This window comes from Ipomoea nil, unplaced genomic scaffold (assembly GCF_001879475.1).
Source record: "Ipomoea nil cultivar Tokyo-kokei standard unplaced genomic scaffold, Asagao_1.1 scaffold3147, whole genome shotgun sequence".
Taxonomy (NCBI): domain Eukaryota; kingdom Viridiplantae; phylum Streptophyta; class Magnoliopsida; order Solanales; family Convolvulaceae; genus Ipomoea; species Ipomoea nil.
The window spans coordinates 1711843-1726998 of record NW_017619575.1 but is presented as its reverse complement, the minus strand read 5'-3'; the positions used below and the strand labels follow the sequence as shown (position 1 = coordinate 1726998).

At 33.1% G+C, this 15156-nt stretch overlaps 2 protein-coding genes across 3 annotated transcripts; both read right to left on the bottom strand.

Annotated features, from left to right (window-relative positions):
* Positions 1-655: 655 nt before the first annotated feature.
* Positions 656-6898, bottom strand: LOC109167277 ((3S,6E)-nerolidol synthase 1-like). Of its 2 annotated transcripts, XM_019316288.1 has the most exons (8): positions 6864-6898; positions 3273-3343; positions 2882-3193; positions 2369-2741; positions 2046-2258; positions 1603-1741; positions 1268-1504; positions 656-1176 (listed from the first exon to the last, which is right to left on the bottom strand). In XM_019316288.1, the coding sequence occupies exons 1-8, from the start codon at positions 6881-6883 to the stop codon at positions 865-867; spliced, it is 1677 nt and encodes a 558-aa protein (XP_019171833.1). In that variant the 5' UTR covers positions 6884-6898; the 3' UTR covers positions 656-864. The 2 variants fall into 2 exon arrangements, with proteins under 2 accessions (XP_019171833.1, XP_019171834.1); XM_019316289.1 differs by lacking the exon at positions 6864-6898 and having other exon boundaries at positions 2882-3186; positions 3273-3287.
* A 437-nt stretch (positions 6899-7335) lies between these two features.
* LOC109167279 ((3S,6E)-nerolidol synthase 1-like) lies at positions 7336-11015 on the bottom strand. Its single transcript, XM_019316292.1, has 7 exons — positions 10843-11015; positions 10480-10729; positions 9930-10302; positions 9250-9468; positions 9002-9137; positions 8654-8890; positions 7336-7769 (listed from the first exon to the last, which is right to left on the bottom strand). Exons 1-7 carry the CDS (start codon positions 10936-10938, stop codon positions 7470-7472), a joined length of 1611 nt encoding a protein of 536 aa, XP_019171837.1. The 5' UTR covers positions 10939-11015; the 3' UTR covers positions 7336-7469.
* Positions 11016-15156: the final 4141 nt, after the last annotated feature.

The window sequence follows — 15156 nt, the reverse complement described above, 5'->3', positions numbered from 1 at the left end:
GTGAGTCTTGTGCTTAAGGTGCGTGAGGTTTGTGCTTAATGTGCGTGGGTTTTGTACTTAAGGTGCATTAGTCTTGTGCCTAAGGTGCGTGATTTGTGTGCTTAATGTGTGTGAGTGTGTACTTAATGTGAGTTGTTGTTGAAACTTTAAAGTGCATGAGTTTTGTGTTTAATGTGCGTGAGTTTTGTGCTTAAGGTGCGTAAGTCTTGTGCTTAAGGTGTGTGAATTTTGTACTTAATGTGCGTGAGTGTATACTTAATGTTTTAATGTGAGTTGTTGTTAAAACTTAATGTGTGTGTCTTTTTGTGCTTAATGAGCGTGAGTTTTGTACTTAACGTGCGTGAGGGTGTGCTTAAGATGCGTGAGTTTTGTGCTTAAGGTGTGTGAGTTTGTGTTCTGAATATATTTTGTTTGTGTGTTTAATGTGCGTCTGTTGTGTACTTAAAGTGCGCTAGTGTAATGCTTAATGTGAGTCCACCCGTACAACTGCACGGGAAGCACCACCCGCACCTGATCCCTTCCCTATATATATATATATATATATATATATATATATATATATATATATATATATATAATCACATTCATCATATATTATGTTCATAATATGTGTATGATCACAAATATAAACGTTAAGAATATTCGATTATCACTATTTGTATCAGAGTTTTGCAGTGAAGATTTCAATTAAAATTTAATTAAAGCAATGTATACATTACACTTTATTTTCTAACATGCAAATTGACCATTGATAGATAGGAGGGATAATGTAAATTAAACTTATTATTATGATAAATCGAACAAGAAATTTACGTACTATAGGTCATTGTTTGCATAATCTGATAACTCATCTTACTATATATCCTAGTCGTTTCCTAGGCCAGCAGATTCGCCATTGATTGTAGAAAACATGGTCATGATTTGCTTATGGAGGACGGGTAGATAGTGAGTGTCACTATAGTTGTACATCATCGGCACCATTCTTGCAACATTTAAGCAAGTTTTCCTAAAAAATGTTGGAATTGGAGTCGGAGACAGACACTGTTTATTTAGGAGCTTCCACTGTTCTGAAACCATATTCATAACGCGTTGTCTTCCATCACTTAATGAAACACCTTGGTTTTCTTTTACGTAGTACTCAACATATGACGCATCATTTCCATCTTGCTTCTCACCCTGACATATATTTCATTCATAAAAATCCATCTGTGCAATGTCAGAAACAACATTAACAGTACGTACCATAATTACAGGCAAACAACTTTACCTGAGTAGCTTCAAGGTCATCTAAGAGGCGAAGAACTGCTCCTACTGAAGTTATAATGTCTTCAATATCTGTGGTTTCTGTGGAGGCACCGTGACCTAACAGGAAGAACCAGATACTGAGAACCATGGGAACTCCGGTTGTCATAATCCCATTACGCAAGTACTCATCAGCCGTCGGTGAATTCCCGGTAGCAAACCACTTTGCTTCTGTTATATAAGCATCGCACAAACTTGTCCACTGTGACAATAATAATAAAATAGTCAAGGTCTCAATCCAACCATTGAGTTTTAATATTATGCATTGACCAAACATATATTGTTCAGTATTATTTATACCGCTTTTTTAAGATGGTCAATTGGATTCCAGCTATACTTGTCCAAAATAAAGTTGCTGATATCATTAGTTGTGTCAAATAGTACCGTCAAGCAGATCTTCATATAATCCGGTAATCCTTCGGCCACAGATATTTCCCATCTATAAAATTACATTATAATTTAGTAAATTGCACCTATTTTTTAAAAGTAAATATTTGATACATCATCTATCAATATATAACATATATGGTACTTATTAATCATTGAGGCCTTTGCTGTCACAGCAATATATATATATATATATATATATATATATATATATATATATATATATATATATATATATATATTTGCTACATACATAACTATATATGAATACATAAAAATATTTTCTCATTTTAAAATTAAATAATGTATTTTCACGATTAAATTGAATTGCAAACGAAGAGATGAATATTATCTACCTGTTAATGGCATCTACAAATTGAATGATTTGATCAAATGTAGCATAAACATCAATAATGTCATCAATAAGGTATACAAGGGAGATTGGCTTGGTTAGCTCTACCCTTTCTCTTGACATGGAAGGATCAGAGGTGAGTGCCAATGTCCAAATGTACCATTTTAGCTGTCGGTTTTTTGCCAATTCATCCATTAGCCCAAGCCCTTTCCACCATCTACAATTTTAATTTCATTAAAAGTAGTTAGAATAAATGACCTAACATATATATAATTCAAATAATAAAACCAGGCCAACAATATTACCTAAAATTCAAAGTCAACTCACCTGAGAATTTGACGAAATTCTTCTTGATAAAGTGATTGGGTTATGCTATAATCCATAGTTGCCAAATCTACCAAGCTAGCTTCCCATTCATTTTCAAATCTCATATTTTCAATGATGATTTTGGCTGTGAACTTGGCCAAGCTCTTATGATGGGGATACTGTAATGTTTTCTTAACTATAATGGCTTGACAATCATCAAGACTGGTCATATTCGCCATCAAAGACTCGCTACTAAACCTTGCAGCTTCTTCAAGAATATCTTCTCCTTGTATGGAAAGATGGGATGCTTCATACAATGCCATCAACCCCTTTATATCTTTGCTTAGCTCCTCGTTAAACTTTCCTTCTTCACTAGTGAACCTAGTGAAAACATCTTTCAAGAGAAAAAAAAAAAAAAATTATTATGTTAAACATGGTATTGTTCATGAAGAAGTCTTTCTAATTGCATTTTAACATTATTGTTGGTAAACGATTTTTGATAAGCAATAATTTTAGATGTATGTCAACCAGTACCTGGGGAGATGTAGTAACCTTCTTGCCTAAGTAATCTGAAGCGAAGTGAGGTGTCGTAAAGATCAGCAGTTTCATCAAAAAGAAATTTAATTTTATGATATTGTCGCTCCAAAATCGCTCCGATAAGCTCTTGAAAATAGTAGTCTATGCCCAGAAGCTGCATCGCATCTATCACAGGTAGCACTAGCGAACCATCTTCTTGAAATTGGTATAGTAAACTTCGCCCTTCCTCCATTCTCCCTGCGCACTTGAGCTCAAACTCATCCTTGCAGACTGATGCTTTCATCTTATCCAAGCTCAAGCTACTATCAACTTAATAAATATAAAGACTTTATAATCTAGCTAGCTAGTGAATTCTTGAAAGTTTTTTAAAAAATAATAATAAACTTACCAAGAGTGTCAGAATAATGAATGTATGAAAGTGATGATGCATGGACCATGGATAGTGTTTGTGTAAGAATGCTATTTATAGAAAGAAAAAAAAAAGTCAGAAGCTTATCTGTTCAAAGAAATTTGACGAGTGGAAATTAAAATAATGCCAAAACCGCGTTTGTCGTTTTAGTACAGTGGCGTAACGTAGCTGACCGATTGAGCAATATTAAATTACGCAAGTTGCCTTATCATTCATGTTTCAGCGCACACGATTTACGCACAAAGCACTCGTTTTTATTTGTAACACGTGTATTGTCGGGTAATAAAATAAATTTGATACATGTTATGAAATCGAACATGTAAAATTGTGGTTATCAAATCAGTATTTTAAATTTTTAACTTTTGAACACTCATATGATACTTTACAAGGTAATATTTATTCTATAATTCTTCAAATACTTTACAAAGTAGTATGACCACTCATTTGGAATGATAACAAATATGTCAACACACTATACATAGTAATTGAGGTACGTGGCTATTAACTAATTAGCTATTATCATGGGAATATTCTTATATATAATTTGATCTATTTGTCGGAATATATAAATTATCAAAATATTTGTATTCTATAAGCATCCAAAGTAAAATAATTATTTTATTTCTATTATGAACATTGAAACGTCAATTTTTTAAAATATAATGAATTATAACAATTTATTCGAACACTCAAATAAATTGTAGAACAAACTTGAACAAAAGGTAATCAACAATTCAACATACACTTCGAAAATTAGAAAAAGTGTTGGCAACTTTTTAGATGAGTAGAGAGAGTTGCACTTTGATTCATCAAATGAAATGGGCTACAATTTCTACTCTCTCTTTCTCTTTTCCATAAAATCATTATTGCATGAAACGAGAATTTAATTTTATTCCCTATAAATCCAATTATCATTTTCCTTCTAACAAATAATATTGTTGTAGGATTCTCTGACACCACAAATTTCAGATGTTTGATAAATGACAAATCTGTTAAAATTTTAACGAATCTGTGAAATTTGACAGTTAATCATAACCAAAACACTAAAGCAATCGTTTGGTAAATAAGCAATTTAAAACAGTGATTTGCTCAAAACCACTTAAATCTCAAACAGACCGCGTTTGGGATTGACATTTTGGAAAAAGAATCTTCTTTTACTTACAAAAAAAAAAAAAAAAAAAAAAACCCCTATTTAAAAAAAAAAAAAAATTATTAATGAGGAGCCTATAATGCTCCTTTAATGAGCCTCAAGGGTTGAACTCTCACTTTTTCCATTGATGTGGGAAAAAGTGAAAAAACAAAGGGGAGCAGCACAACTACCCTTCTTCTTTTTATTATTTTATAATAATAATAATAATAATAATAATAATAATAATTATAATTATTATTATTATTATTATTATTATTATTATTATTATTATTATTATTATTATTATTATTATACCATGTAAGTCATTTTACATGTTAACCGTTAATTTAAACAGCTAATTTTATCAAATATATTTTTACAAATCGCTGATACAATCTGTTGGTCAAACCCGCTAATACAATATGATATTCGCTAACCACTAACACAATTCGCTATCCATGGATTGCCAAACAAGGCAAAAATCCCGGCGAAAACACAACATGAGATTGAATATTGAACATTACACATTTACACGCAATGTCAGTCAATGATTAATTAATTCAACAGTAGATACAGTTACATTCTTTAATTTATTGATTTAGTGTAGTTTACGAGCTATTACACATGAGCAGAATTTACTAAGTGCATACCATTAAATAATAATTGTGCTTTATCTCCTCACCAAAAAAAAAAAAAAAAAGTAGAAGCTATTTATAGTCAAACATAACAGTTAAATTAAATAAAACTATATATGATAAAAAATAGAAGATCAATATATCATGTTACGGGCCAAGCACCTTGAGCTCAGATGATATGTAGTGACTCTCTCGAATGGGAGGTCATGAGATCTAGCCTCAGTGGGGGTGGTGTTGACCATTTGTGCTTTAATAGATTGAGAAAATATGTATGAACAGATACTACAATGTAATATAGTCAGTAGCATTCATATATATATATATATATATATATATATATATATATATATATATATATATATATATATATATATATATATAGGGAAAATGGTCAAATAGGCCCTCGAACTTTAGCTTAAAAGTCAATTAGGCCCCTAAACTTTTTAAAGGTGCAATTACACCCATCAACAATTTATTTAGGTGCAATGAAGCCCAAAAACAAGTTAATGACCTGCTATCACAGGTCATTAGGGTTCAGGCCACCTTCCGGTAAATTTTCGGGCAAAAAAAGTGACCAGCAACCGACCCAGATTTGCCGGAAATTTCGCCGGTCACTTTTTTTTTTTTTTTTTGTCAAAAAATTCGTCGGAATGTGGCCTGAACCCTAATGACCTGTGATAGCAGGTAATTAATTTGTTTTTGGGCTTCATTGCACTTAAATGAATTGTTGATGGGTGTAATTGCACTTTTAAAAAGCTAAGTTTAAGGGCCTAATTGACTTTTAAGCTAAAGTTCGAGGGCCTATATATATATCAATTTGCTTATTGGATCTCCTAAATTGTTGAGTCAAATATATGATATCTTTGAAATGCCTTTTAGATTGGCATTTAATTAGTCACATGGACTCAATTGGGAAGAGAGAGAAAAAAATGCGTGATAAAAATATTTCTATTTTCTTTTTCTTTTTAATTAATAATAATACTCTCTAAAATTATTAGTGGTGTACTTAAACAATTGTTTATGTTGATATAAATATTGAAAATCTCAAGTTACTTGATCATCACTATCAATACATCTAAAATTAGACAGTTCTAAAAATTCAAAGAATCATACTACTAGCTCCTTTTCAATTTTCTAAATTTAGTGGGTCTTTTCAACTTAGTAAAATCAAGAAAAAATGCTATATGGTAAAAAATATGGGGAAATCATCATTTCCCAAATTAAAAATGAATTTTTGGCGGGTCATCAAGGAAAGAAAATAAAATTAAAAAAATATTAAAAATAAGTTCAAAGGATGGCACCAGGACTATGTGGTCCAATGGTACCCGGGTTGGACTTCCATTTGGAAGGTTGTGAGTTCGAGCCTCAGTGGAGGCGTTATTAGCTCTTTGTGTTTCAGTAGGTTGAGAAAGTATATGAACAGATACTACAGTGTAATAGAGCTAGTAGCATTCGAAAAAAAAAAAAAAAAAAAGTTCAAAGGATGGCCATTAGTTGACTGCCACCATAATCGACCTAGTTCAATTGTTCATTGCACGCACACGTCTTTTTTCCACTTTAATTTTAAAATAATATTAAAATGATAAAATTTTAAAATATCTATATACTAATAAGTAAATTTTTACTAGAGTTTAATAGTTTTGTTGCTCTAGGGATTAAAATACAACTTTTTTAAAGAGTTAGGGATATATGTTACTATGGTAAAGTTAGGAACCAAAATCAATAATAATGAATAATTGAAAGATAAAACTATATTTTTTCACCTTTTTCAAATTGTTACCAAAATTTAAAATAAAAATACATTACCTCAATTTCTTCACTCTCATCTCTCATTAAAGTCAGCCACTCCCATCAAAGTCGGCAAAAATGTCAGAAAAAAACTTCCACAAATGAGAAGCTTTTTTTTTTTTTTTTTTTTTTGAAAACAACAATAGAACTATTCATTAAAATCAGAAGATAACATATTACAAAGATAGTTTAGAGGGTTAGCCAACCACTCCGAACAATCAAACATAAAAAATTGTGTACCATCCATAGATATGTTAGGACGACATTATTATATTGACTAAGCTACCAATTCAACAAATTGTGTACCATCCATAGATATGTTACTCTACAGATCTATTATTCTAATGGCAATTCCGTAATATCAACTATGACCAAAGATATGTCGAATGGCCGATGTCCCGAAATTTCCGCTGCCACGAGGTTAGGCTCCTCGTAATTTAAGATATATTGAATTTTAATAACGTTATTATACATTTATTTTTTTAAAACATTTATTACAAACGGAAGAGAATACATACGTACAAGATGAAATAAAGGATGCAATTTGTCCCAATGCCAAAGCCATATTTATCAGCTAGGTAGCAAGTAAACAATATATAAGAATACTGATTTTTTTCATCAGCTTCACCACATCAAGTCTTCCTTGGTGTTGGAAAACATGAACTTGACATGCTCTTCAAGGAGAGGAAGGCGATGGTTGTCGTTGTAAGCGTACATCATTGGAACCAATCTCGCTACATTTAGGCAAGCTGTTTTGAAAGATGTCGGAATTGTGGTTGGCGAGAGGCAGTGCTTATTTAGTAACTTCCACTCCTGGGAAACCTTATCCAGAACATGCTGCCTTCCATCGCTTAATGACCAACCTTCTTGCTCTTTAATGTAGTACTCCATGTAAGATCCATCATTTCCTTCTTGTTCCTCATCCTGTGTACAATTAACAAAGTAAAAAACATTTCGGGCATATGGGAATCGGAATCGAAATCGGAATGGGTATCGAATACTTGGTAATGGTAATGAGTTTTGGTGAAAGTATTTAACACGTTTGGTAGTAGGGTGGAATGTGAATGACTACTAATAGTAGTGCTTGAGAATGAATAAAGGGGGAATGAAACCCTTATTTTATTCGGGTATGAATTTTGCAATTGATGGGGTATTTGAAACCGATAATAGTGTTCTAAAAATCTATCAACCAAACAATAACAATTACTTTCATACCATTCCTATGGGCAAAACCCATTAACCAAACACACCCTAAATATTACCCGCGGTACATGTCATGATTGAATGATGCAGGGTACGTTGGCCATGAACAAGGACAATGTAAATCATTGCCCAAGACCCAGTACCAATGCTTAGAAGGGCACACCCCCTCTTCCCCCCAATTATTATTCGAGGGATCATATGGTTCACACATTTGTGTGAACCATAAATAAAAATTACTTTTTTAATATATTAAAAATACATTATTTGTATATATAAAGTACATTATTTGAAAATATATGATTTTTTTTATATATTATCAAATAATGTATATTCAGTACACAAATTATGTACTTTTAGTATATATATAAAAAAAAAAAAAAAAAAAACTTTAGAAAGACATAAAATTGATCTACTTAAAAGACAAAAAGTATTCATAATATAATATCAATATAGAATATATGTTTATTAATTTATAATGTATTTTCTATTCAAACTATGGACTATGGAGTATTTATCTAATTAAATATGTTTTATATTTTGTTATGAATATTTTTGTTGCGTTTTGAAATAATTTGATTTTTGGGTCAAAAATATTTTTAATCCACCTCTGCAGTTCCTAGGTCATCTAGGAGGCGAAGAATTGCAGCAACTGAAGATATAATGCCCTCAATATCTGTGTTCCAAGTGGATTCACCATAGCCCAAGAGAAAGAAGAGGTTGGTGAGGACCATGGGTATTCCTGAGCTTATTATCCCATTTTTCAAGTACTCCTCAGCCTTTGGTGAATGCCCAGAAGCAAACCACTTTGCTTCGGTTAGAAATGCATTGCACAAACTTGCCCACTGTAGTCAAATTAAAACATGACACCGATTAACACTATAGACTTTTCGTAATGTTTATATCTATCTCTTTGCAATTAGATGAGAAGAGAAATTATTATGTTATTGGCTTACCGCTTTTTTCAAATGGTCTATAGGGTCCCATCCAAATTCTTGGTAAACTACGTTGCTGATCTCATGTGTGGTGTCATGAATTACCTTAAAACACATTTTCATGTAACTTGGTAATTTATCATCGGCAACTTCCCATCTATTATCCACAAAAAGATTTTGATTAGGACATCTTGTTGATTGCTTCATTAAGAGAGTATAAGATATTAAGCTTGTTATGCATCTGAGAAAAAAATAGTTATATTACGTACCTATTGATTGTTTCCGTGAAAAGAATAAGTTCATCAAGAGTACCATAAACATCGAAAATGTCATCCACGATGTAGACAAGAGAGATTGGCTTGGTTATCTCTATCCTTTGCCTTGACAAAGTTGGATTTGTAGCCATTGCCACTGACCAAATGTACCATTTCAGCGGTTGATTCCTAGCGAGCTTCAACTCCTCTGATAAACCAAGCTCTTTCCACCATCTTAATGATAGAAGTATACACGCTAAGTTAAAATGTATATATATCGATGAATACAAAAAATGGAAAACAGTGTTAAAAAAATACATTTTGGGGTGTTTGGTAAATAACTGTTAGCGGATTGCATTAATGGATTTGACTAGCTGATAGTAACAGCTGGTTGTAGAAAATGTTTGGTAAATTAGTTGTTAGCTGATTACATGCAAAATGACCTTTAAGAGTATTTTATTTATTTTCTCAAAAAGCTACTTAAAGCAGCTTTTTGAATTTCAGCGTTTTGGAACAATAAGCGGTTACAAAAAGCCAATTAAACAAACACGTATATTGACGGTTTAACCAAGTCAAACAGCTAAAAGTGGTCAACAAGTCAAAATTGGCTGATAAGTTAACTATGTTACCAAAAACGGCCAATTTATGTTTTTTCTCAGGAAAAAAGAAAAACATTAGAAAAGTATTCTACTTACTTGAAAACTTGTAGGATTTCTTCACGGTATATACATTGCATCGCGTTGAAATCCATTCTTGCTAAATCTGCTAAGAGCTTCTCCCAATCATTTTCTAAGTTACGAGTTTTAAGATAATTATTTATCGTGAACCGAGCCAAGCTTTTGTGATAGGGATAGTGCAGTGTATTTTGAACTATCAAGGCATCACTATCATCCAAATTTGACAGTCTTGCCGACAGAAGATTGGTAGTAAATATGGACGCCTCATCTAAGATATCTTCATCTTCTATGCATAGATGTGAGGCTTCATGCAAAGCCATGAGCCCCCTTATATCTTCCGACAATGCATTCTTAAACTTCATATTCCCACCTTTGAAGCTGTTGAATACATCTGTTACATTGCACAACATGAGTTAACATAATTTTTTACAGCTAATTTTAGTACTGTAAAAAATTAAATTTATTAGAGTTGAAATAATTGAAGCATGTGCTCCATCTCAACTAAAAGCCTAAACTGATAGTTGGATTGCACATTAATGGTTCAACAAAAATGAAGCAGAGTATGTACCTGCGGGGACGTGGAAGCCTTGTTGCCTTAACAATCGAAAACGAAGTGAAGCTGCGTAAAGATTATCATTATAAAGAAGGGTTTGAGAATCTTTGTATTGTTGGGTCAGACTTTGAGTGATTTGATCTTCAAAGTAGTGATCGATACCAAAGCGCTGCATGGAATCAATTACCACCAGTTCTTTTAAACTGTCTTCTTGAACTTGTTCAAGCAAGTGGCTCATTTCCAGTCGTTTCTGCTGGTATTTCACCTGCAAATTAAATATATATGAGCTAGCTAGTCTGCATTACCAAATCATATATAACTTAATTTAATTGCATTCTTCTTTTCAATATTAATTGTACTACATACATACATACATACCATATTAGGAGCATTGGGAGCAATGGATTCACGAGACACTGCAACTGGATTCTGCGCAGGTTTGATAATATTTGGCAGCAAGTGAAGGAGTGCCATGGAACTCTGTAAGTGTGGTTTCTTTAATTTGGTTGATAGCTGATCAGATAAAGTATGTTGCTGAGTTCTCTCAAGAATGCCCCCAATTTATTGGAATTCCAATGGGTTAGCCCCCTAACATCACCATCGTATATGTGGGCCTAGGCAAGTATAAAGAAATAAAGTTATACATTCTTGCTAGTTATAACTTTTAGCCTAGTTGAGGCTGGCAAGTTTAGAAAATTCAGTCATCTCTTTTTGTAATCCTAGTCAACAAATGATCATAATAAGATAAATCAATCTAGATTGTCCATAGTTGACCGGTTCAAATCAAGAAGATTGATGTTAGATATATTAAATATAATATATATATTATATATAATATATCTATGTATTTATATATAATAATATATAAATAGGAAGAGAGAGAGAAAGATTAGAATGAATAATGTTTATTCACTGGGATGATTTAACAAATGAAAATACACCACATATTTATACTAAGAGAAAGCTAATAAATAGGAAGCTAATGCTCCATGTACTACTCCTATAATCTAGACATGTTCTACATTAACATACATGACTCACCCATGTTTGTTTTTATTAAATTCTTTGACTTGGTTTAATTACTAATAATAATAATAATAATAATATTATATAATATTGCCTCCTTTAAACCAAGTTGGATGTATTGGTCATCCCAATATATCCTTCTTCAATTTAAGAAATGTCTCTGTCTTCAAGTTGGATATACTGACTTGTATTTCGTTCTGTAAACCCACTTTACTCCAATTGGCTTCTTCTCAGGAGGTAAATCTGTGAACTCCCAGGTTCCATTCTTTTCAATGACACGTATCTCCTCATCCATCGCCTTAAGCCAATGAGTTTCTGTAGCAGCCTCCTCAAAAGTTAAAGGATCACAATCTGCAAAGAGAGCAAATTGAATAATCTCTTCATCAGACAGGTCATTATCATGACCCAAAACATAATCTTGCAAGCGAGCTGGTAAATGGTGCTCGCGCTGAGATCGTCGAATTGACGATTCTGACTGTGAAGGAGACTGGACATTATCTGGAATCGGTTGCTCATAAACAATATTTTCAACAACAGGAATAACAACTGAACTTTCATCTTTAACTAACCAATCCCAGGCATCATATTCATCAAAAGTGACATCACGACTTATAACAACCTTCTTAGTTTCAGGATTGTATAGTTTATAAGCCTTTGAAGCGTCACTATAACCAATGAATATGCACTTCTCACCTTTATCATCCAACTTCTTTCTCAATGGATCCGGCACGTGGGCATATGCCAAACATCCAAAAACCTTGAGATATTTGATAGAGGGTTTTCTCCCACTCCAAGCTTCTTCGGGCGTCTTATCACGGACACTCTTAGTTGGACACCTATTCAACACATAGACAGCACAAGCAACAGCTTCTGCCCAAAAAGGTTTAGGCAGATTCTTGGATTTCAACATGCACCTCACCATATCCACGATAGATCTATTCTTCCTCTCAGCCACTCCGTTTTGTTGTGGAGTGTATCTAGCTGTCATCCGATGTTGAATACCCTTCTTCTTCAGAAAATCATCACAGGCAATATATTCTGTACCTCTATCAGTTCTCAAGATTTTAATTTCATAACCACTTTGCTTTTCAACAAAAGCCTTCAATTGTTTGAAAACATCACATGCTTCAGACTTTTGCTTCAGAAAGTAAACCCATGTTTTTCTACTGAAATCATCAATGAAAGTAATAAAGTACTTACAACCTCCATGTGAGGGAACCTCCAACGAACACAGGTCTGAGTGAACAATCTCCAACTGTTTTGTAGCTCTCCTTGACTTGCCCACGGGAAAGGGATCTCTATGCTTCTTCCCAATCACACAAATCTCACATATACGATCAGGGACATTCACAACAGGTAAATCAGAAACAAGTTCCTTTCTCGCAAGATAGTTTAACCCAGAGAAATGAAAATGCCCAAACCGCATATGTCATAACCAATTATAATCACAAACTTCAGAATTAAAGCAATCAAGGAGAGTATGCTTAATTTTCAAAGGAAATAGTCGATTTTGGGACATATTTACCTTTGCAATCAAAACTCTTTTAGCATCTTCAATGGTACAACATCCCTGAGCAATATGTATCTTATATCCTTTTTCTGACAGCTGACCCATACTCAACAAATTTTGGTCTAGTTCAGGAACATAGAACACATCGGATATAAAATTTTGAGTACCATCCTTCAACTGAATAGAGATTTTACCTTTTCCCAAAATTGACACCTTTGACTTATTGCCAAATGTCACTTCAGACCGGATTGATTCATCCAGTTCAGAAAACAATTCTTTCTTACCACACATATGGTTACTACACCCAGTATCCAAGAACCATATGTTTTTATCTGCAGAAAAACTATCACTGGCCAAAAGTAAGGTTTCAGAATTCTCACCAGACTTTTCAGCAATGTTTGCTTGATTTCCACGATTGTTGTCCTCATTATACCATCAATCTGCAATCTTGTGCCCATACTTGCCACAATTGTAGCAATGAAATGGAAATTTACCTTGTTTGGTATTACCTCCACCTCTTCCTTGGTTGGAGTTACCACGTCCTCCTCCTTGGTTGAAGTTACCACGACCTCTTCCACTAGAACCTCCTCTTTGTTAAATCATCCCAGTGAATAAACATTATTCATTCTAATCTTTCTCTCTCTCTCTCTCTCTCTCTCTCTCTTCCTGTTTATATATTATTATATATAAATACATAGATATATTATATATAATATATATATTATATTTAATATATCTTACATTTGGTATCAGAGCCAGTCAATCTTTCAACCCCGAGATATTTTCCGTAGTGAAATATGGCTGCAAATTTCAATATTTTATGGACGGGTCCCAAATTGGACGGGAAACTCGATTACAATTATTGGCAAATTATGATGTCCACACATTTACAAGCTTAAAATCTTTGGAGCTTTGTTGATCCCGGTCTACCCGAAGGAGTTGATGCAGGCGCTATACGGCGAGATAAATTGGCCTTGGGTCAGATTCACCAAGGTGTTCATTATTCCATTTTTGGGCAATTAGCTCGTGCTCAAACAGCAAAACAAGCTTGGGACATCTTAAAGGTGTCACACAAAGGAGTTGATCGGGCACAGAAGTCTAAGTTACAGTCGTTGAGAAGGTTGTACGATAATTGTGAGATGACCTCTATAGAAACAGTAAATGCGTATTTCACTCGTCTTATTGATATGGTGAATAAGATGAGGCTATATGGAGATACGATTGAAGATGGTGCAGTGGTTGAAAAAGTTCTTCGAACTATGCCGATGAAGTATGACCATGTGGTGGCTTCGATCACAGAGTCACACAAAACTGAGCTCTTATCAATTGCAGAGCTGAAAGGTATGGTAGAAAGTCATATTGACAGGATTGCGTCAAAATCGGAACCACTAGCAGAAGAAGCTTTGAAGAGCCAAGTCACCCTTAATGCATGTGACTGGCACTAATCAAAGAGGTGGAGGATCTGGTAGAGGTCGTGGAAGAGGAAGAGGACGTCACCACATATTTATACTAAGAGAAAGCTAATAAATAGGAAGCTAATGCTCCATGTACTACTCCTATAATCTAGGCATGTTCTACATTAACATACATGACTCACCCATGTTTGTTTTTATTAAATTCTTTGACTTGGTTTAATTACTAATAATAATAATAATATTATTATTATTATAACAACTAGTATTTGCGCCCGTGCGATGCACGGAATAGATTTGTTGTAATATATTAAGAATATTTGGATCGATATATAATTATTTAAATTAGAACATCAAATATTATATAGTTCAATTGAATATACGGGTTGGATCATTTATGTGTTTTTATATTATCATTGTATGAATTTAAGCAAATAATTGCTCAAATTAATAGCTAATGTGTAGATGTATGCATGTAGTGTTATAACTTTGGAGATTTTTTTGTATCATTGTTTAGTATTTTTTTTTTATATAAATTATACAAATGTGTTCATTTTCTAAGCAACTCAGTTATATGAATGAATTGTTATCTTAATTCATTTGTATGGAGGATATTTTTTTTGTCTATACATATAGCAATTTTGTCATTTAAAAAATATAATATCAACGATTTTATTTACACATTGTTGAAACCTCTTTGTAGACGACATTGGTAGTAGCAACACAATCTTGTCCATCATCGTC

Coding starts and splice junctions, on each gene's coding strand:
- LOC109167279 (XM_019316292.1), bottom strand. CDS start 10,938: ATGGCACTCCTTCACTTGCTGCCAAATATTATCAAACCTGCGCAGAAT. Junction 10,303..10,479: donor AGGCTTCCACGTCCCCGCAG/GTACATACTCTG, acceptor GCAATGTAACAG/ATGTATTCAACAGCTTCAAA. Junction 9,469..9,929: donor GAAATCCTACAAGTTTTCAA/GTAAGTAGAATA, acceptor TCTATCATTAAG/ATGGTGGAAAGAGCTTGGTT.
- LOC109167277 (XM_019316288.1), bottom strand. CDS start 6,883: ATGAGAGTGAAGAAATTGAG. Junction 3,344..6,863: donor ATGAGAGTGAAGAAATTGAG/GTAATGTATTTT, acceptor TTCTATAAATAG/CATTCTTACACAAACACTAT. Junction 1,505..1,602: donor TTGACCATCTTAAAAAAGCG/GTATAAATAATA, acceptor TTATTGTCACAG/TGGACAAGTTTGTGCGATGC.